Source organism: Cololabis saira, chromosome 21, assembly GCF_033807715.1.
Source record: "Cololabis saira isolate AMF1-May2022 chromosome 21, fColSai1.1, whole genome shotgun sequence".
Classification (NCBI taxonomy): Eukaryota; Metazoa; Chordata; class Actinopteri; order Beloniformes; family Belonidae; genus Cololabis; species Cololabis saira.
Window position 1 is genome coordinate 13456470 of NC_084607.1, and position 21536 is coordinate 13478005.

Genomic DNA, 21536 nt, shown 5'->3' on the forward strand with positions numbered 1-21536 from the left:
GAGAGGTATTTATTACCTTTAATGTTTTCTATGTGCCCTTGGAGGTCAGTAACGGCTTTTCAGGTGATTGCCCACAACCCTGAAGGAGTAAAGGCTGATTTATGGCTCTGCGTTAAATCGACGCAGAGCCTACGGAGTAGGGTACGCGTCGCCGCGTGCCCTACGGCGTAGGCTACGCCGTACCCTACGGCGTATGCTCTGCGTCGATGGCTACTGGCCCTTTAAGATGAGCGGGGGGCGGCCGGGCGCATCTTGGCTGCAGTGTTTTTGTCTCTTGTCAGTGAACGCTCCTGGGCCGAGAAGGCTGAAAGGGTTTCAAGAGGGCAGGTAAGCCCAGAAAATAAGTTACATTTCATCCATTTGGAAAATATATCTCCTATTTCCATTTGTCAAATTTAAATGCATTTCAAGCGCTTTAGACGAAGCGCCTGACTGACGGGACTTCTTTTGTTAATAAGCGTCGGTCCTTCCCGTGACGCCTGTCTTCGTCGCTCCGAAGTAACGGGTCTTTATTGGCCCCAACCACCACGTATATACTTGTATCTTTATAATTATGTACGGTATTTAGGTTTGCTTTGGTTCATTAATACGCTTTGGAGTTTTTCCTGTGCCCTTTCAGAGGAATGTGTTAGTGAGTCTCGTGGTCGCTGCTGCGGCGCGTGTCTTTTTTTTGTTAGAGCATCATCGGAGGAGCGCGTTTATAAAAAACATCCTTAATTCAATCTAGATACATACTATTTCCCCCGAAACCTGCAAGTACATCTGTTATGGGTCTAGAAAAGCATTGGATCTTTTGTTTTTTTGGTTTCTTCTGTATCGTATCCAATGAAAACAGTGACCTATAAGAGTCTTACACTGTAAAATGTCATCATGGGGGTCTGCTCGTTTGTTTTCTTTAAAGACTTATGTAAAGAACTTCACATTGCAACTTCAACTTTATTTATTTGATTACAGCTGCTTCGGCGTCAGGCGTTCATCAGTAAACTGTTGCATTACTTCCATTTTCAATTTCTCAACACCGCAATAAAAACAAACTTGCGGTTGTTTGCTTGTAAACTTTCCTCACGCCTAATGCTTGATGTGTCGCAACATTCCCGGATTTTTTAATTTCATTAAAAAAGACTGAAAAAAAACCCTCAATTAGGCCTGTGAGGACTCTAGGGAGAGGGTGGGTCTCAGGCATTCTGCAAGTTTTCATTACTTCCAGATGTGTTTTTCTTTTTTTTTTCTGCGCGCTTTTTGCCCTCAGATTTGCTGTAGTCGAGGTTTTTCTGGCTGGAGTTGCTGAAGGTGTTACTAGGACAGGTGGAGTCTAAACAACAGGATGTCCCTGCTTTTTCATGAGGAATTGTTGTTTTTTTTTTTACGTTGCTGCCCTGTTGATTTCAGTTTCACTCATTTGTAAAACCGTAATAGTAGAAATCCAATCCAAAGATTGTGTATATATTAGGATATGAATAGTTTGAGATTCAAACTTTCTATTTATATGTGACATGATGCACAGGGATATGGCCTAAGAAAATTGTCCAGATTCATCAGTCAACACCTCAGTTGTTTTCGTGGAGTACGTACAGAACTTGGCAGGATTTAGGGATGTAGTCATCAGGCTGTTACATTACATCACACAATACATCACTGTCCTCGTGTTGTATAATGGTTTGCTGGATGCATTAAATAACAAAACAGGGGAGAGCTTGCAGGGGCTGTGTGGCATTCACATGGCGCCTGTCTTGACCTTTAAGTTGTTGCAGTCAAATAGTTTACCGATTTATACAATCGTAATACTCCGGTGGAATTAAACAGCTCTGGTAAAGTCTTTATATTGACAGCAAGCATAGTTTTGTGTCTCAGTACAATGTTTTAAACTAAAGTTGAGCATTAAAGCTCATAAAGGATTTTGCATTAGGTTCTAAAGTACACTAAATAAGCAGCCAATCAAAGATTTCAATCTAATTTAAGGGATAATATGATTGTACCAATTGTTAAAACTTTCTTTTTATGATGTACTGAGGTGACCTCCTGGAATTCCATCAGAGGACCTGGGAGTCGCCTAGACTGCAATCTGAGAACGTATGGTCAGGTCCGTCCATTACCCCGTGGGGTTTTCTGAGTGGAGCGAACTGGAATGTGATTGTTTCGTTACAGTGTTTGGACCCAGGGGTGCTGTAGTGGAATGCAAGGTTATAAACCCCATTTGCACACTGGGCCACACGCTGGGCATTTAAATGGTTAAGCGAGGCTAATGAAATTATACCCTGAACCCTCCAGACAAGGCCTGTCGCTGTCCTGAGTCTTCTGCAAAGGGACTTTTCCGACCAGTTTCTGTGAATTCAATGCACACTGCAACTGTCCATCTTCCGTCACTTGATATGAAAATAAGTTTTCCATTTAGTATCTGCAATGTTAATACTGAGCCTTTTTTTTACCATTTGTTCCTAAGATGCCTGCAGGTACACTGTTTACATCATGATTGAACAGGAATTCATCTAGTTTGTTGTTTTTCAATTTCGCCAAAAGCAACCTGTTGAACTAATTCATCCTATAATTACTTTGTTTTTAGTACAATTTAACAAGATGTTTCGAGCAAGCAATGGATTAGTTCATAAGCTAGGGATAGGGAGATGACACAGTATTACTGAGTATTATCCAGTAATGCCCGTCTGATGTGCTCAAGACAGCAAGTTGATACTCCTACTCAGCACCGGTAATAAATAAAAACAAATCAGTGATAGCTACAGTGAACATATGGTCAGAATCTGGCTTTTGAGACCCGGGGGAGAGTTATTCATTATCTTCCTGAATAATCTGGCTGATCCCCTTTAGTACATTAATGACTCAGAAAAGCCGGATGAACTCTACTTTCCAGTAACTGACTTAGACATATTGGAAAAGTCTGTGCAGCGTCTTTTGCGTGTCCAGGTTTGTTGTATTTGTGTCCGTAAGGTAATTGGATAAACAAGTCTCCCTCCGGTAGGATTAGTTTATCTGCTCCACCAGGGCATCCGCTCAGTACTACTAAATGCTGACATGGGTTGTTTTTTTAAGCCCAGAAATGATGTTGACTGGCCTTTTCACTGTCTGCCATACTCCAGTCTGAAATTTGTCTGATATTTTCCTCAAATCAGGGATCCACTCTGGTTCTCTGCTCCACGTCAGTCTCAATCTCCACCTCCACAACTGCTCTGGAATTTTCTCCCAAATACTCTTTTTTTGTGTGTGTGTGTGTCTTTTTCCGGTGCTGCTCCTTGCAGCTTAGCCCCACCTTTGCTCAGTTTCCTGTTGGAGGTCAGCACAATGACCAATGGGAGACCGGCGGGTGTTTATTCTGCTCCGGTTCCAGGAGTAATGTGAGCTGACCGGCTCCTCCTTTTGGCCTTACTCTATAGCTATGATCAGTCTGGTCCAGACCAACAGCGTCTGCTCTTCCACACCACAACCCTTTAATGTCAAAAACAGGGTTTTTTCTCCTTCTTTTTTTCCTATAGGTCTGAGAGTCCAGGAGGGGATGTCCCATTGGGTTATGATTTCACTGTCCTGAATTTAAGGCCGACATTAGTCGAAAACCACATGTTGCTCCAGAAGCACTAAAACGTACTGTATGAGATCATCCAGCATCAGTGCTCCTGGAGAAAGCTCTTTCTGTCAAGCAATGACGTGTTCTGCTCAAATACATTATGTTTGATGATTACAGAGAGATTTGTTCTGAATTTTCTTCTGAATAAGGATTCATTCAGGACAAGTTGGTTGAATGAAGCCATCTGTAAGGGGGAAAAAATCAATCTTACTAAGTAGCTTCGTAACTCTGTCTTCTGTTGTAACCTTTGAATAGCATTTAAAACTCCTCTGAACATTTATATTAAGGTTTTTTTTGTGGCCTCTATGTCTCAGGGGGAAAATTACTCAACAATATGTTTTTCTTTTGTTTTTTTTTTACTTTTACAAAGTGCTGCTTGTCAGTGGATATATATATTGTTAGTCTATTTTTGGAAGTGGAATACACAAATTATGGTCAACCTCAAGGCGGAGCCCTTTGAGACTATGAGAAAACATCCTCTAAACGTTATTTGCTCCTTGCAGGGAGGCTTTGTGATCCTCTTTGTGATCTTTCTGATGTTACGCCTGCATTAACAGCAGCAGAAGAAATGTCGTCCCATCAGCCGCAATAGCTGTAATACTGCTGGAATCCAACTTGGAGAGCATTTTCTTCTCATTCGAGAAGTTTCCATCTAAAACTCTCAGTAGCATTTTCCTTTTTTCTTTCCCCTAGTTCATGAAGTTTTGCTTTTCTTTTTGCAAATTCCATATCTTTCTCTCCCACCTTCCCTCACATATTGTAACTCCTCTCCTCTGCTTTCTCCCTCCCCGACCCCTGCCCCTTTTCTCTACTTATTTGTGCTCTCTTTCTCCCGGTTAATCTTCGTCCTGGGCTGGGAGGAAGTGACTCGGTTGGTTTTGTGTCCATGGGGAATACAGAGATGAAAATTGCTTTCCTGTAACCCTTTCTCTATCAGATCTCAAATGCTCATCTATGTTTAGTAGGCTCAACTAGCCCGGCATGATGACAGGGCCACATAAACATAGAAAGCACTGTCAATCTGAGTGCCTTCCTGAGTGCCAAGCTGACGTTAGAAAATTGTGTATTTCTGTCAGTGGCCTTTGATGGAAATTTTTGTAGGCAAGATAAAAACTATTAAATTACTTTTTCTTTTTTTTTTTTGCACTTTGTATGTTAACCTGAATAAATCAAGTTAATAGTTGCAGCTGTGTTTGCTGATCTGTGGGAGTCTTCTGGCCCCAGACTGTGCTGAAGTGTTGGGGCATCCGTCTGTTTTCATGTGTGGTTTGGGAGGAGAAAGGAGTTGAGTTTGTCTTCTCTGAAACATTTGGTATTTGTCTTACTCAAGTATTTGCCATCTGTGCCAACACAGGTTGTGTAACTACACACTCTGCAGTTTATTGGCTTATAGTTTGAGTAACGTTTGCATTTGTCTAATGTAGCTCGTTATCTATAATCACATGAGGATGTACTCATAATATGCAATTCCCATAGTATTATTATTATTAGCAAATAACCAATATTATCGGGTGTGGATCCTTGAAGCTTTCTAGATCTGTCACGTGTTTCTTTTTATTTCCACTTTGGGTCAGTGTGTGAGTCCATAACAGCACTTCATCAAATGTTTGTTTGTTTTGAGGCAAGTTTCCTCGCCGCACACTCGTACACACACTGTTTTTCTCCGTCTCTCCGTCTCTGAGATGCCCCTCCTTGCTTTCTATTAGAACCAGCTGTGGAACTTAGGGCCGAATGAATGGCTCTTTGTGATTTGTCGGCCGTTCCAGTCTAAAAGATCTGTTTCTCCCACTGTCCCTCCACCCTCTATAGCAGTGGCATGGCCACATTGTGAAACAATGGACTGAACAACATGCAACGCTCATATTATGCAAAGGTCACCCATTAGTGTTTTCCAGGCTGTGCGGCTCTCTAGACAAAATGTCGACCACACGTACACAGCAGTCTGACGCTGACCTGCCGGAGCTAAAGCATGAGAATCAGCAGACCCTGTCATGCAGCTTATCCGATGGCCACTCAAGCAGAAGTTTGTGTGCTTCGTAAAGGGAATGCATTTAAAGGCTCATGAAATCAGCCCGGCCTGTGCAGGTGATGGCTGTTCCCACCAAACTGGAGGGTGTGTGACTATGCCAATGGATTTGGGAGTGTCAGTCACGCAAGCAAGGAAACAGAACACATTGCCCAATCACATAGCAAATAGACTCTTTCTCATAACCTTGAATTGATAAGCGTGCTCTGAGCTGGACGGAGGAAAGGGGGAATTTTTGTTCAGTACGCTGGGAGACGAGCACTTCAACTTGAATTAGATGTGATTGTCGAGGTCAGCGTAACTGGCATGTGTTTACGCTCATGCAGGGGCCTCTTTTTTGTAGCTTTTTCTTATTATCTTTCTTTTTTTTTTATCTCTGCATCAACAAAGCTACACACCTTCCATGGGGTTTAACTAAACTTTACTAAGTTCACATAGCACCTTTATTTTCTTTTTTTTTCTGAGTTTTAACTGGACTAAAGTTGTCGCTGCTAAAGGTCAAGTTTTCTTTGTTCATATTTCCCACACGTAGATAAGTGAGGGAGAGGAAAGAGCCTGGGGAGGAAACACCCCATCCTCACTGCGCCAGGATATAAATCCCTTTTTTCCCCAAATCGCAAACCATTCCCAAGCTTTGGCAAAATAGCCATCGCCAAAGCCTGAGAGCCAAAAATGGGGTGGAAAAATCCATGAAGGTTTTCCCTGGGTGATGGAAACAGTGGTGTGTCACACTTTGCAATACTGAACTTTTATCCGTTGTAATGACGATAATAATAAGGTGACTCAAAGAATAGAAGCAGTGACTGATAAACTTAGAGGAGCTGACCTCAAAATATGGTCTGGCGTGTTAAATCACTCTTCAGGGTGGTCTCAATCCTCTGAGACACCAACAATGTTTATATATTCGGTAAATCAAACTCAGTCTTTGAACGTCCAGATGCAACACAAGAGTTTAGTTGCAAATGAACAAAACCTGAACCGTCACTGCATGGATCAAAAGGAAGGGGGTGTGTGTGATAAAGTCACAGAATAATGCAGTTATCCTTGTCACATCTTACAGGACATACCTCAGACATGCAGTTTGTCTCGGATGACCTGCATCTTACCCCTGAGGGTTGGCTTAATCTTAATAGCTGGGAATGGAGGGAGTAGACCAGACAGTGCTAACTTCCTCTGGTACGGTATCCTGCTGCGTAAAGAGGTAGGGGCTTGTAATGGGGGCGAGGCATTTGTCGTGGAAGAGCTTGTCCAGGGACAATCATGTGTAGAATGGTGTCATGGTGCGAGGGATGGGTGAACACTGGTATCCGTTCACATGTCACCTCAAGGGAGTTTTCTGTGAGAGCTGAGAGAGGGAAGAATCTGCTCCACCCTGGTCGTTCTCAGACACTCAGGGCAGTACATACTAGGGCTGGGCGATATGGACCAAAAGTCATATCTTGATATTTTCCAGCTGAATGGCGATACTCGATATATATCGATATTTTTTTCTGTGCTATAATTGGGGTTTCCCCCAAAGAATTATAGCATAGCATCTCTGTTAGCTTCATTTTTTTCTGAGGCAAACCCTTAAAAAAACAGTCAGTTTTAATACAAAGCCTCGTGCCAAATGTCACACAGGTACCTTTATTAACAGAGGTCTGCACAATATCAAAATGTATAAAACAAATGAAATAAAAATAAACTGCCCGCATATATAGAATAAAATGCTTCTTGAATAAAATAAAACAAATATCCCTTTCCTGCATAACAATTCAATTAAAATACACTGTGCAATTAATACAATGTAGACAGTAACAGGCAGACTTTTCTACTGAGGTTGACAGTTGTGCAAATAACAAAACATTTGTGCAAATCTCAAATAAAACATTCAAGTCAATTTGTCACAAAATAAGCTATATCAAAATCATAATTTTTTTAAAAATCAATATAAACGATATTGTCTCGTACCATATCACGTTTGAAAATATATCGATATATATTAAAATCTCGATATATCGCCCAGCCCTAGTACATACACACGTCCTAGCACACCTATAACACCCAGTCAGCTGCTGATGGAAAAGCAGATGTGGAGGCCAGGTGATGTGGGGGGAATAACTCCCAGAGAAGCAATGAGGGAAAGGACTTTCCAGGGGTAGAGCGCTAAGAGAAAAGGCAACCAATGGACAGTGTCAGCCTCCGTGTCTGGCTGGGAAGTTTGGTTGCTAAACTGCCATCTCTAATTATATCCCATCAACTGTCCCCTGTCAGCGGTGTCCTCCACCCTCCTGCCCGCACACTCAGTCTCTCTCACACACTCACGCCGTCTCATGGAAATACTCCTCTGTGCCCTGCTCTCAGTTTCTCACGCATTTTGTCACAGTGATACATCACCACAACTTGTAACACATAATTAGTTTGACACTTGGACAAGAAATTGTGGATGAAGTGCAGGGAATTTTTCCTTTTTAATGTTTCATGATGCCATTAAAATCAGTTACAGCATCTTCTTGTTATGAAAGTAGGGCTGTTCGATTAATCGATTTTAAATCGTAATCGCGATTATGTAATTAGAACGATGTTAAAACGTGAAACTCGTAAAATCGATTTTTCACTTTTTTTTTTTTAATTGGAAATATAACTTACTGTATGTTTGCAAGTGCTGATTTGCTGATTTTTTTTTCAGAGATAAAACTTTATATTTTGTTATATTTTTTAAAACTTTTTTTCAACTTATTTTACAGAGTTTTGCACTTTATTCATTCATTTTGGGGCAAATGTTCAATAAAAAAACAGCATATTTGAAATCATTTCTTTGCCTTTTGTCAATTCACAAAATAATCGTAATCGTAATCGAAAATCGGATTTTGAGAGAAAAAAATCGAGATTTTATTTTTGGGCAAAATCGAACAGCCCTATATGAAAGAGTTACTTGATTTGAATCCACATCATTTCTTAACAATCTCTTACAGTATTTTTTCATCTTTTAAATTTCTCAGGTGTAAAAAGGAAGATACCTTGACTATTTCTGGTGCTCAATCAAACAGCGGGATTCTTTGCCTCACTATGGAGTGAAAACTGCTCTGAATTCAAAGTGTTGAAGTAGGTGTGAATGTGAATGCATACAGTTTTACTACGGCGCTGAAGTGTGTGGCCCTCCTTGTGTGAGACAGTGATGAAAGGTTACAGATAAGGGGGAACGCATCAAGAACTTCAAAAATACCAAGTCAGTTTAGTCAGCTTTTCCAATGCCCTACTTTCTCTAAAAGGCCGAGCATCAGCGAGGGTCACAAGATATGAGATGGAGAGGAGAAGAAACAAGAAATAGCCTTATACTGAATCAAATTGAGTATGCCTTGGGGAACAAAGTGGACATTTTCATCTCAAAGTTCTGATCTTAGCTCTTTAAAGCCAGAGTAACATAACGACGTTCATCTGACTAATGTTGTGGTCTCTAAAACACTACAGCGCCTGTTCCCACAGACTGATGACCTAGAAAGTTAATCTTTTCCAAGTAGAAACAACTAAGGAATTGGCATGTGGAGCAGGGAGCTATGTTGCTAATGGCAGTGAGTCACTCTGGATGGACGGAGAAATCATCCTCCTTTGTTTTGTAACAAACTTAAGATGCATCACCTATATGTGCATTAATTATGTTAAAAACTTCAAAGTATCAAAATATAAAGTAGTGAAGGAGTTAATGTGGAGGAAAAAGACAGTATGAGAGAGAAAGAGAGAGAGAGAGAGTGGCCAAAACCTCCTGATCATCAGCTGACATCGAGAGGGGGAGAGAGAAGCAGAAAAGCATGAAGAAAGTACAAATAGAGAAGAAACCAGAGGTGGAAAATGTAAAAAAAAAAAGCCAGAGAAGGAGCTGAGACTGTGTGTAAACCCTAAATTGAGAGGCAAAGTTAGTGTGCACTAGATGATTCCTAATAAGGTTGTAACTGGCAAATCCCTGTCCTGGAATTAGCTGCCAGGAAACTTTCCCCAGTAACTCTTTTCTGAGTGCTATGAACAGCCGCATATACACAATTGACGATGCTGACAGACATGAACAGATGAAATAAAGGGTGTGGCCATAAGCATGACATAGTGGGAATAAAAAAAATAAAAATAAGGAACAATAAGGTGAAAAATAACTGATTATTTTGCCTGGACGTCTAACCATATACAGTGATGGACTTTCAATAAGACAGTTGTGTATTACTAAGTTCACTTTGTTTTGTTAACACTAAAATAAAAGCAGTTTTTCCTGAAATAAAATTTAAAAAAATGTTGTATTCTCATGTCCAAAATTTCCCTTTTGGGATTGATAAATTATTGTTGAATTGAATGTTTTTCTCCCCACAGGTGAGAGTTTATGCGAGACTGGAGAAGCAGCCACAGCTCAGTCATGGCTCAGGTGCTGCACATGGACCCCGGCTTCCCAGGTGCTGCCTCAATCTCTTTTTATTTTTGATATAGCTTAATCCTCAAGATATACAGGACTGTCTCAGAAAATTAGAATATTGTGATAAAGTCCTTTATTTTCTGTAATGCAAAAATGTCATACATTCTGGATTCATTACAAATCAACTGAAATATTGCAACCCTTTTATTATTTTAATATTGCTGATCATGGCTTACAGTTTAAGAAAACTCAAATATCCTATCTCAAAAAATTAGAATATTCTGGGAATCTTAATCTCAAACTGTAAACCATAATCGGCAATATTAAAATAATAAAAGGCTTGCAATATTTCAGTGGATTTGTAATGAATCCAGAATGTATGACATTTTTGTTTTTTTAATTGCATTACAGAAAATAAAGAACTTTATCACAATATTCTAATTTTCTGAGACAGTCCTGTATGTAATGCCATTTAGGTGAATAAATCAATACTTGACAAATTAATGAAAACATGGCTGTGAGATGGATATAAGAAAGAAATATAAATGTGTATTTTTTTTTAATAGATACATGTTTTTTCAGAGGAAAACTTTTGTTAGTTCCAGCAGTTATGATTGATATTCTTTTATCATAGAAAACTTGTATTTCTTTTATTTCTTTGCCATAAATGCCACAGTTATTCCCCAGCCTTGGTTACTGCTGTTACCTGACTGCTGTAAATTAAACCTACAAAGCATCGGCACCAAAACACTGATATCTAATGTCTGAGCCTAAGATTAGAGACACATTTGTTTAAAGTTGCTTTCCTTCCCCTGCAGGGAAACTCAACCCGCCTGCTCCTCCCTCCCATGGGCTCCACACCAAAGAGCAGGAGCAGGCGCCCTACTCAGTGGAGACCCCCTACGGCTACCGTCTGGACCTAGACTTCCTCAAATATGTTAACGACATAGAAAAGGGAAACACTATCAAGAAGGTGTCTATCCAGCGCCGGCCACGCTACGGTTCCCTGCCCCGCGGCTACGGCTACGCCGGCTCCTGGTGGACCTCCACCGAGTCCCTGTGCTCCAACACCAGCATGGACAGCCGGCACTCCTCCTACTCCTACTGCGCCCCAGGGTACCACACATCACACAGGCCCAACTTCTCCACAGCGCGGGTGGAGAAGACCCTTCTGGACGCTCGCAGGAAGCTGGAGGAGGAGAAAGAGGGACGGAGATTCTCCAACCTGGGTAGCATGAACAACAGCGTAGTGGGGTCCAACACCTCCCTCAGCAGCGCGCACAGTTTCAACAGGGCCCAGGGCGGAGGCGGTTCCTTTACTCCCCTGAGCTCCGGCCTGTCCACCCCGGTCACTCCAACCCCTGCCCACCTGCAGCACGTCAGGGAACAGATGGCTGCAGCCCTCAGGAAGATAAAAGAGCTGGAAGACCAGGTGAAAACTATCCCCGTGCTGCAGGTTAAAATTTCTGTGCTGCAGGAAGAGAAAAGGCAGCTCAGCGTCCAGTTGAAGAGCCAGAAGTTCCTCGGCCACACTCTGGGTTTCAGCAGAAACCGTCCCCGCGGGGAACTGTACATCGACATCCCTGAAGAGGAAGGGAGCGCTGAAGCTCGGGGCAGCTGCAAGACGGCAGGGCCGATGTCTCCCACTACCCCCGAAGCCTCTAAGCAAGACTCGGGCTGTGAGATTGAAGACACAGTGATTGTGGGTGGAGCACGACCAGACGCAAAGAGGGAAGTGCGCACCATCGCAGTGGGGCCGGAAGACTCGAGGGGCAGTTGTCACGTGGGTGTTTGGGTTCGGGAGCAAGATCTGGGGCTGCTGCCTGAGACACAGGCCCTCAAAGATCAAGTAGGTCAACTTGAGAGCAAGTTGAAGAGGACGGTACAGGAGCTTCAGGCTGCGCAGCAGCAGGCCGCATCGGCCCAGAAGGCTCCTCAAGCCGAGCACTCGGTAATAGCGACCAGCTTGGGCTGGCAGGAGCCGCAGGGCTGCAGTCTGCACACGCTGGTCAGCTTCACTCAGCAGCCGACGCAGAGGGAACAGAGGACTGTGGGGATCCAGGTGTACACGCTGGAGAAGCCCACGGTGGTGGAGGTGGGGGCTCTGCTCCGAGCTGAGACCTGCAGCTCCCCCTCACCTCAGCCAACAGCTCGAGCCACGGAGGAACAGCGCTCAAGACAAACAGAAGGTCCGAGTTTGTGGGGACTGTAGTCCAAAGACGAGTGAACAGTTTATCAACTTTACAATTCAATTACATTTATTTGTATAGCGTCAAATCATAATAATAATAATAATAATAATAATAACCTTTATTTAACCAGGTAAGACTCATTGAGAAAAAAAATCTCTTTTCCAAGAGCGACCTGGCCAAGAGGGCAGCATAAGTTACAACAGAAAACACAACAAAAAACAACAAACAGCAATCACACACTGTAGTCAGGAACACAAATTACATAAAACATAAACGGGTCCATATAATTTGAAAACTTTTTGGCACCATTTGAATTAAAAACAAGCACATTGCTCGAGAGAACTAGTTTCTCGATTCCTTTAAAATTGATCGAAATTCCCCCAGAGTGATCAGTTCAGGTAATCTCAGATCGTTCTGTATGTCATTCCATGACCGGGGAGCAGCGTAACTGAAGGCTTTTTTCCCAAGTTCAGTGTTGGCTCTAGGAACGAACATGCGCAGAACGTCCTGTGAGCGTAAGCTGTAAGGATTAGAGACTCTACACATGTAAGAACATAAATAAGAGGGAACCAGCCCAAGACGAGATTTATAAATGATTTATAAATGATCATAACAAATGTCATCTCATAACACTACACAACACAAAAAACAGAGATAAAAGTGATTAGTGATTAGATATCACACATCATAAAATAATGTATAAAAACATAAGCATCAGAAAAAAATCAGCATCAGTGATAAAAGTGATCAGATATCAACACATCATAAAATAAAACACAAGCATCAGCCTTTCGGGCCGAGACTGGAAGATTATTCCAGAGTTTAGGAGGCTGAAAGTTGAAGGCTCTGCCTCCAATTCTGCTTTTGGAGACTGTAGGAATCACAAGTAGTGTTGCATTCTGTGAGCGCAGTGATCTAGCAGGATAGTAGGTAACTATGATGTCTTTGAGGTAGGATGGAGCCTGACCATTCAGGACTTTATAGGTGAGGAGGAGGACTTTAAACTCTATTCTGGCTGTTACAGGGAGCCAGTGTAAGGAGGGTAATATTGGGGTGAGATGGTCTCTTTTCCCAGTTCTTGTTAGCACACGAGCGGCGGCATTCTGAACCAGCTGGAGAGACTTTAGCGTTTTGCTAGTCTGATAACAAGGAGTTACAATAATCAAACCTTGAGGTGACACATTTACATTTACATTAGTGTAAATGTTGTGAAACATAAGAACTTCAGCATTTGTCGCTAGATTCGGAGCTTACATAGAAATGTTCAGATCCATCCAGTTGTATGTTCACATTAACATTTATTTTACTGGATTCCTCTGTAAAGATGTTACTATAAAATCCCTCTGTCTGTCTCTCAGATGCTCCAGTTGAGTTGCCAATAGCAGTGAGCTCCAAGCAGGTACGTGATGTCCTCAAAAGTGGATTGTCCACCTCGGTACCCGTCGTCAACCCTGCCATCGCTGTAACATCTGGGAATCAGATTGGGTTTGTCCATTCCAAAGAAGAAGAGACAAACCTGCACAAAAACAATGCGTCTAACCAGTCTCAGGAGGGCTTATCTAAAGCAGGTATGAGGACTAAACTCCCTCACCTGCACATTTAGTTTCCTACTGTATGTTTTATACCTGATATTTTACTATCATTATTTCAGCCTCATCTCCCCAGTCTTCTCTGAGATCAATTATGAAGCGGAAGGCAGACGGTGAACCAGGGTCTCCGTCGACGAAGAAAAACCTACAGTTTATTGGAGTCAATGGAGGGTAAGTGCAGCAGACTGTCATTTAAATCCACTGAGAGGTGTTCCCATCACAGCCAAGCTTGGATAATCAGAAATCAATTTACCGTATTTTCTGGACTATAAGCCGCTACTTTTTCCATAGGTTTTGAACCATGCAGCTTATACAAAGGTGCGGCTATTCTGTGGATTTTTCTTCCACCGCTCGGGGGCTCTAACCGGAATTAGAATCAAAACTAAGACAAAATAAATGCAAAGAAGAATACGCTACTTCTTCTTTAGCAGATAGAAGTAGGTAAAAGCAGATTTAAAAAAAGATAAATAGATAAATAAATAAATACCGGTTATTTTCTCTTGGTTCTGTCCCGTTTTAATTAGCAAAGTTGCTGCCGTGTTAAAAGACACTGTTAGGAAAGGATCTATTTAGGTACGAACATGTACATCATTTACAGTTCAAAATGGTTCTGTACATGTAGTAAATATCTAATCTAACAACATAAATATCTGCAGCTTGCATATCTTTTTTTTTTTTTAAATAGAGCGGATGCGGCTTGTATGCATGTGCGGCTTATAGTCCAGAAAATACGGTATTTATTGTGCAATGTACACAGGTATTTAACCTGGTAAAAAAAAAATTAAAAATAAAGAAAAGTCATTTTATACTTGATATCTAAGTTTAATGCTAAAACACCTATGAGTTACAACATTTCTGAGCTGTGAGGTGATGAAAAGTATGTTATCTTGCAGCTATGAGTCTACTTCGTCAGATGATAGTAGCAGTGAGAGCTCAGACGAGGCGAGTGACTCCAGCGAATATCACGAAGCCAGAGAAAGACTTCCCGAGGCTGCCGCCCAACACCAGCACGCGACGCTCAGCAACACTGCCCAGACACAAGACGGCCGCCTCAACGTACCTCAGCAACAACCAGCTATCATTCATGGCCCGCTGCAGAATCCCAACCATCCTGGGAGGGTCGGTGCAAGACTTTCGGACAAAGTCCCTCAGTCAGCAGCAATCGTTGTAGAAACATGTGCCTCACAGACATCAGCATCAGATTCCAGTCCAGCTCCTCCACGTCCATCCAAGGATTCTTCCTCACAAGACACTGCTGAGCAGCTATCAGAAAAGCTCATCCAGGAGATCACATCTTCTTCACTCAACACTGAAGCCAATCTAGAGCACAAGCCTTTGCCCCCACGTCCGTCCTCAACGTGTGTCACTAAAACCACTGAAGCTACTAAGCTGCAATACACTGTCCAGTCAGAACCGTCTCCCGCCTCCAGCCTGTCAGAGTCCAATGCAGCAGCAGAGAGCACTTCAAATGACGCTGGAACAGCACCCTCCAAACCAGTCAGGTAAACGTTCAGGTTTAATGACGGATGAGGGTTGGCTTTGCAAGTGTCACTGAGTGATTGTTGTCTTGTTGTCTGTTTAATATTCATGCTGCCTCACTCTGCTGCACCCTCTCACTTTTTATTTCTTTGTACAAATTTAATTTTTTATCTTGTATTCTCTGCATAATTCTTGTCTGTAGAAATTGTAAATAGGTCATACTTATTCTCACTACCTCAAACTGCTGCACCTTAAAATGTTTATAATTTTGTACATAGGAATTCCACATTTGTCTATTGTTCATTTGTTTATTTAATACCTTTAATACCATAGAGAGCGAAACTACCGGAGTCAAATTCCTTGTTGGACATTGTTCGAACCTGGCCAATAAAGCTGATTCTGATTCTGATTCTGATTCTGATTCTGTTGCAGACTGGAGCTGAGTGAAAGCCTGATGTCAGCTCTGTACGCCCTGCAGAAAGCTCTGGGCGAACCCAACGCTTTCAGCCAACAAGGAGCGGTAGGTTTTCAATTTAAATCACTCATTTCTTTCAGGGAATCCAAACAGAAAAATGGAAAGGTTTCATTATTAAACATTTTATCCATATTATAAATGAAAACAATTATTTCACAGTTTTTTTATTTTTATTTCATATCTTTTTGTAGTACTAAATAAGAAAGCGACACATGTGTCTGCTTTTGCACTTCTGAAGCAGTTTGTGGTGTTTATTTGTGTCCTTATTGCGTCTAATCTCAGAGGGCGGCCTACACCACCGTGCTGCAGGAGTGGCTGCGCGTGTCGTGTCACAAAGCAGCCGACACATCTGTCGTCAAGGCCTACATGGACACGTTTGCCTCGCTCTCCCCTCGACTGCTGCAGTTTGTGATCAACATGGCAGATGGCAACGGGAACACAGCGCTTCACTACACTGTGTCTCACTCCAACTTTCCTGTGGTGAAACTTCTGCTGGACACTGGTGAGCTGTGTGTGTGTGTTTCTCTGGTGAATAAATATCTGAAGGTCAGGACTAACATGAGGAAACTTAAGACAGTAAATAACACGATACCGAGTTGAAAGTAAAGGGAAATGAATCTTAATATCATTTACTAAAGCTTTCAGAATTCTGTTATCACTCACCGCATATTAATCTTTTGTTTATCTCATAGAGACAGATTTTTTGGTGTTTTTATTCATCGAGCAAAAATATTCTGTTTACAATGTAATATAATATATTGCCTTTAAAAATTGTAGTAATACAAGTTCAATTACATGTTAGACAATAATGTTGTGTTATTAAACTATTCTAAACTGCCCTAAATGATATTTGTTTTCCTTGTGATTTAATTAATATTCTGTGTCATACCTCGGATCAATCAATTAAGACAAAGCTGTTATAAGTGTCACATGATGGAACTTCTGTATTAACTGTCGCACTGATTGGCCTCTTTACCTGACAGGCTTGTGTAACGCTGACAAGCAGAACAAGGCGGGATACACAGCCATCATGCTGACGGCTCTGGCTGCTTTCCACTCTGACAGCGACCTGCAGACTGTCCTTCAGCTGCTCCGCACCGGCGACGTCAACGCCAAGGCCAGCCAGGTGCGCCCTCCACTGCTCTCTGGGCCTTACTGCGTCTCTGCTCTCCTGAAACCAAGAAAATCATTGTGCACAGATGCTTTTCAGGCCACGTTTACACGTAGCCGGGTATTTACAAAAACGGATATTTTCCCCTCTACGTTTTCAAAAATATCCTCGTTTACATGGACCCGCATGAAAACGCTGTTAACGTCATGCCAGCCAATCAGAATCCTGGAAAAAACATCAACAAATGACACGTGTAACTTCCAGTTAAGGCTGATTTATGGTTCCGCGTTACACCAACGCAGAGCCTACGGCGTAGGGTACGCGGCGACGCACACCGTACGGCGCGCATCGCCCCGTACCCTACGGCGTAGGCTCTGCGTCGATTTAACACGGGGACATAATTCAGGCTTTACTTCCAAGACGGAACCAAAGTCTTTCGTTTGGAGTGACAGAGAAGTGGAGTTACTTTTAAGTGTGACTTTAGAATATAAAACAGGTAAAATACAAGAAAATATTGACGGTGGCCAAACTAATTGTAAACACAGGTCGCACACATGACGCTGGTGAGTTTCTGGTGCATAATGTGACGTTCTGAAGCTTAAATCTCCGTTTTCCTCCGTTTTCCTCCGTTTTCCTCCGTTTTCCTCCGTTTTCCTCCGTTTAGACGCAAAAACGGAGTTTTTGAAAATCTCCACTTTGGCCGGAGTTTTCAGAAATGATCGTTTTTGGGGGCTTTGAGCTGCGTTTTTGTGTAAACGAACGGCCAAAACGCATGAAAACGCCTCAGTTTTTGCTACGTGTAAACGGGGCCTCAGTCCGTTAGGATCTTCTTTTCTAAGAGATGCTACTCCTTTCATTTAAATAGTAACAGGCTATTCTCTAATTGTATGTTAGTTGGAAAAATGATTGATTAAGCTATTTCGATTCAGCTGAGTAACTTGCTAATTGCTAATGGCTTAATAGATTTACATCAGTTTGGCTTAATACATCATCATCAGCACTATGACAATACTGATTAAGGTCTTAAATGATTCACAAAGGCTTGAATCAAGGCAACTGGACTTCCTTTTGTTGGTTCTTCAACATGCCTCCGTCCCCAAGAGTGATATCTGACCTCACCAAGAACAACAGTTGAACCTCAAATAAACACCTGCTGCTATCTTGCACACTGATTAAATAAACTTGATGTTGACATTAGCATACTCCGACTGCATACTCACTTTTGTTGCGTTAAATTTGCTTCTCCTCCTGTAACTGAACTATGTTGTCTGTTATCTCTTGTAATCCGTTCAGTTCAGCATGTGCACGGATGCAGTCCTAAAGGCAGCAGCTTGAGATGTTAGAAATCAGGTTAAATACTTTGAACTTTGTGTGCAGGCTGGTCAGACAGCGCTGATGCTGGCGGTGAGTCACGGCCGAGGGGACATGGTTCGGGCGCTGCTGTCCTGCGGGGCTCAAGTCAACATCCGTGATGATGATGGCTCCACTGCGCTCATGTGTGCCTGCGAACACGGTCATGTGGACATCGTTCGTCAGTTACTGTCCGTCCCGGGCTGTGATGCAACTCTCACTGATAATGTAAGTGCTTCTGATCTGCCTGTCGTTAGAAATCCTGTCTGAACTCCTCCTCCTCATCCTCATCATCTGGTGTCATTCAGGATGGCAGCACCGCTCTGTCCATCGCCCTGGAGGCCAGTCAGAACGACATCGCTGTACTGCTGTATGCTCACCTGAACTTTGCAAAGCCTCCTTCCCCCGTGAGTACTGAAATGCGCTGTTAACACATACTTTTGCCGTAAAGTAACCCTTAAACGCAGCATTCAACAACTCCTGATATCCGCTGGAGTTTGGCAACAAATCCTTCCTTGTCTTGGCTCAGAAAGGCCTTGACATTATGCCGGTAAACTGTCCCACCTGAGGAACATTTTAATGAATTATTTTGGTGAAGGTTTTACTTTTGCCACAAGTAATCAACACTTAAAGATTAATTCATTTAAAAAAAATTTATTTTATTACTTGAAATTTTTATCATGCATGGATTACCACAAAACCACTGTCACACTATAAATGACAGTTTATTTTTTCAGGTACTAATGTTATGTCTTTAATAAAATTACCAGCAGTGGAGGTGAAACTCTTCATCTGGATATAACTTGGTGTCACATCACAAATCCACAAGGAGTTTTGATAGGTTAAGTTACCAACCCAGGTTAATTATCATATAATTAATAATTAATAATTGTCTCCCAAAGATTCAAAACCCCAAAAGGTGGCATTTGGAGTAGCTTTTGAACAGAGTGCATGTTTCAATATGCAACTATCGACAGCGACTCACTAAAATTCAAAAGGTTTAAAACTATAATGTTTTGTTCCCCTCCTGTTTCTTTCTCTCTTTGTGTAGGTTTCACCAAAGTCCCCTCTGTTGGGCTCCTCTCCCCCTGCTGTTGAACCAAAATAAACCACATTCCTGCAGCTCACAGCAGCTACTCCACTGCTCCACAGACGTTTCTTCATCCATGTCATTTAGAAAATCATTGAGTTTGTCTCTTTTGTTTTCTCCCTGAATAATCTATACATTATAATGTGCAGATAATTACATGACAGCCTGCATCACTGTCATCTGTTGGGATTTTGTACACTGTTGTCTTTTTGTAACCTTAGTGGTGGTTGAAAGTATGTAGTAAGTATGACAAAGTTAACATTTAGCAGTCGTGTAATCATCAGTCTGGCATTGGACAGTTAAGTTATTTGTTCTTTTTGTAGTGGCACTTATAAGTCAAATCTGTTTACCAAATTTCATCATACTTGGCCACTTGTTATAAACTTGTTGCTGTAGTCCAAATCCTTTTCATATTTTTAATAGGTCAGTTTTTTTTCCTTAGTCTGATTATATATACAGCAGCTGTTACACAGGAGCATCGTTATGTGTGACCATCACTGCCATTTGGAATAACAAGAGCCTCTCCTACCGTAGATAAGTGTCCTTGCATCAACTTTCTCAGTGGTGCTACTCAGTAATAACACAAGAAACCACCTCAGCAGTATTTCAATATTTATACACAAGATTTAATAACACCAGAGTATTTTTATATTGATTTTTTTTTTTAATTCCGACTTAATTCAGGACCTCCGAAGATCATGATTTAATATCCCAGGCAGCAGCTAACTCATCACAGGAAGACAGCCATCATTTCTTTGTGTTCAACACGTTCCACTAAAAGATCTAACGACACAAATGCACGTCTCGCACCAACGCGCCAGACGTCACTGTCATTGTCAAAAGCCAGCAGAGCTATGGTCTTTGTATTTTTATACATGAAGGTATTGTGGATGGTGATAAGGGCAGATTAGAGAGTAGAGTGTACCTCTGTATGTAACGTGTGCTAATAAGATGTAACAAGACTTGGTTGATAAATGACTAAAAGCGCCATGGGCGCTGTGAAGCTGGTAAGATTTGTCAGGGGAGCAGAAAGTGAGTGATTTGGGTCGTGCATGTCACGTGTAATATATGAATATTAAAATAATATATGTCAATGCAAACTCATAATTATGACATCTAAAATCTTAACTCCTTGAGCAAAAGTGCATAGGATGTCGAAATTTCTATTACTTTTTAAATATTTTGTCAAAGAATTTCATATTAACTTTTCAGTGATTGAATTTTTATAAACTGAATTTTTTTTTAATTTAAGTATCTATCTTTTATACATTTAGGATTTTTAAGCTCACACCTATTTTATGTAATCACACAGCTCTGAAGTTTGTTTTCTGGTGTTTTATGTAAAATTCTTGACTTTGTCTCTTTAGATTTGTGCATTTTGGAAAACAGTTAATAAATGTGGACCACGTGTGTCTCTTGCATCGCGTCTCCATTTCATAATGATTAGTAGTGATTTCAGAAGTCGCCACTAGAGGGCGACAAAACCGTTCGTTGCATTTTCTGTTTTTTCCATCATCCCATATTCAGCGCAGATTAGCATTCATTCACACACTTTAATCATAACTCCAGTGGTGCTTTAAACAACCAAACATTTTATTTGATGTGAATACTTAATTTTAATCTTGTTCAATTTATAATGGTATGCAGCATAGTAGGCTACGTGTTTGTATACCACGTAGGACTTTATACACACATTTGTACAATTTACCCTGCTTGGAGCCTATCTTGCTGGTCATAGGTGGCAAAGATAATCTTAAACTTTTAATTGTATTTTTTGGGAAAAACTAAAAGGATCACCAGCTGCTTGTAATAAGATCCAGGTTTAGCACAATGCCTCCACATTTATCTTGACTGATTCATCAGTGACAAGTGTGTACTAGTCACAGTTTCTGAGAAAAACTCCGTCACAGCAGCATCTGGCGTCTTCAGACAGCTGCTTGTCTTTGGGAGGAGTTGGTGAGATAAGACTCCACTAGATCCAGTGCCTTTTACTATACACCTTTGAAAAAAAAGAGTTTTGAGTCACGTTTGAGAGGAAAGAGGCCTGCCAGTCAACCAGATGTTTTTATTTATTCTAAGAAAAGCACCTACTTTATCTCAATTAGACCCTACACGCTGACTTACACATTCAACATTTCTATAGTCAGAGCATCTTTTTGTGCTCTGTTGGACTTTCTGGAGAGAATCAAGATTTAAAATGTTGGCCTATATTTAATTTAACAGTGTAATACCCATAAAAAGAACTCAGTTTAGTAGTAAACGACCCCTGCTGGTT

General features: G+C 41.5%; 1 protein-coding gene across 1 annotated transcript; it reads left to right on the forward strand.

Moving 5' to 3' along the window:
- Window positions 1-250: 250 nt before the first annotated feature.
- Window positions 251-20682, forward strand: kank2 (KN motif and ankyrin repeat domains 2). Its single transcript, XM_061711029.1, has 12 exons — window positions 251-327; window positions 9936-10015; window positions 10794-12164; window positions 13526-13735; window positions 13819-13927; window positions 14650-15258; window positions 15668-15755; window positions 15993-16212; window positions 16694-16836; window positions 18199-18399; window positions 18480-18578; window positions 19223-20682. Exons 2-12 carry the CDS (start codon window positions 9946-9948, stop codon window positions 19277-19279), a joined length of 3177 nt encoding a protein of 1058 aa, XP_061567013.1. The 5' UTR covers window positions 251-327; window positions 9936-9945; the 3' UTR covers window positions 19280-20682.
- Window positions 20683-21536: the final 854 nt, after the last annotated feature.

Coding starts and splice junctions, on each gene's coding strand:
- kank2 (XM_061711029.1), top strand. CDS start 9,946: ATGCGAGACTGGAGAAGCAGCCACAGCTCAGTCATGGCTCAGGTGCTG. Junction 15,259..15,667: donor GCACCCTCCAAACCAGTCAG/GTAAACGTTCAG, acceptor ATTCTGTTGCAG/ACTGGAGCTGAGTGAAAGCC. Junction 16,213..16,693: donor GAAACTTCTGCTGGACACTG/GTGAGCTGTGTG, acceptor TTTACCTGACAG/GCTTGTGTAACGCTGACAAG.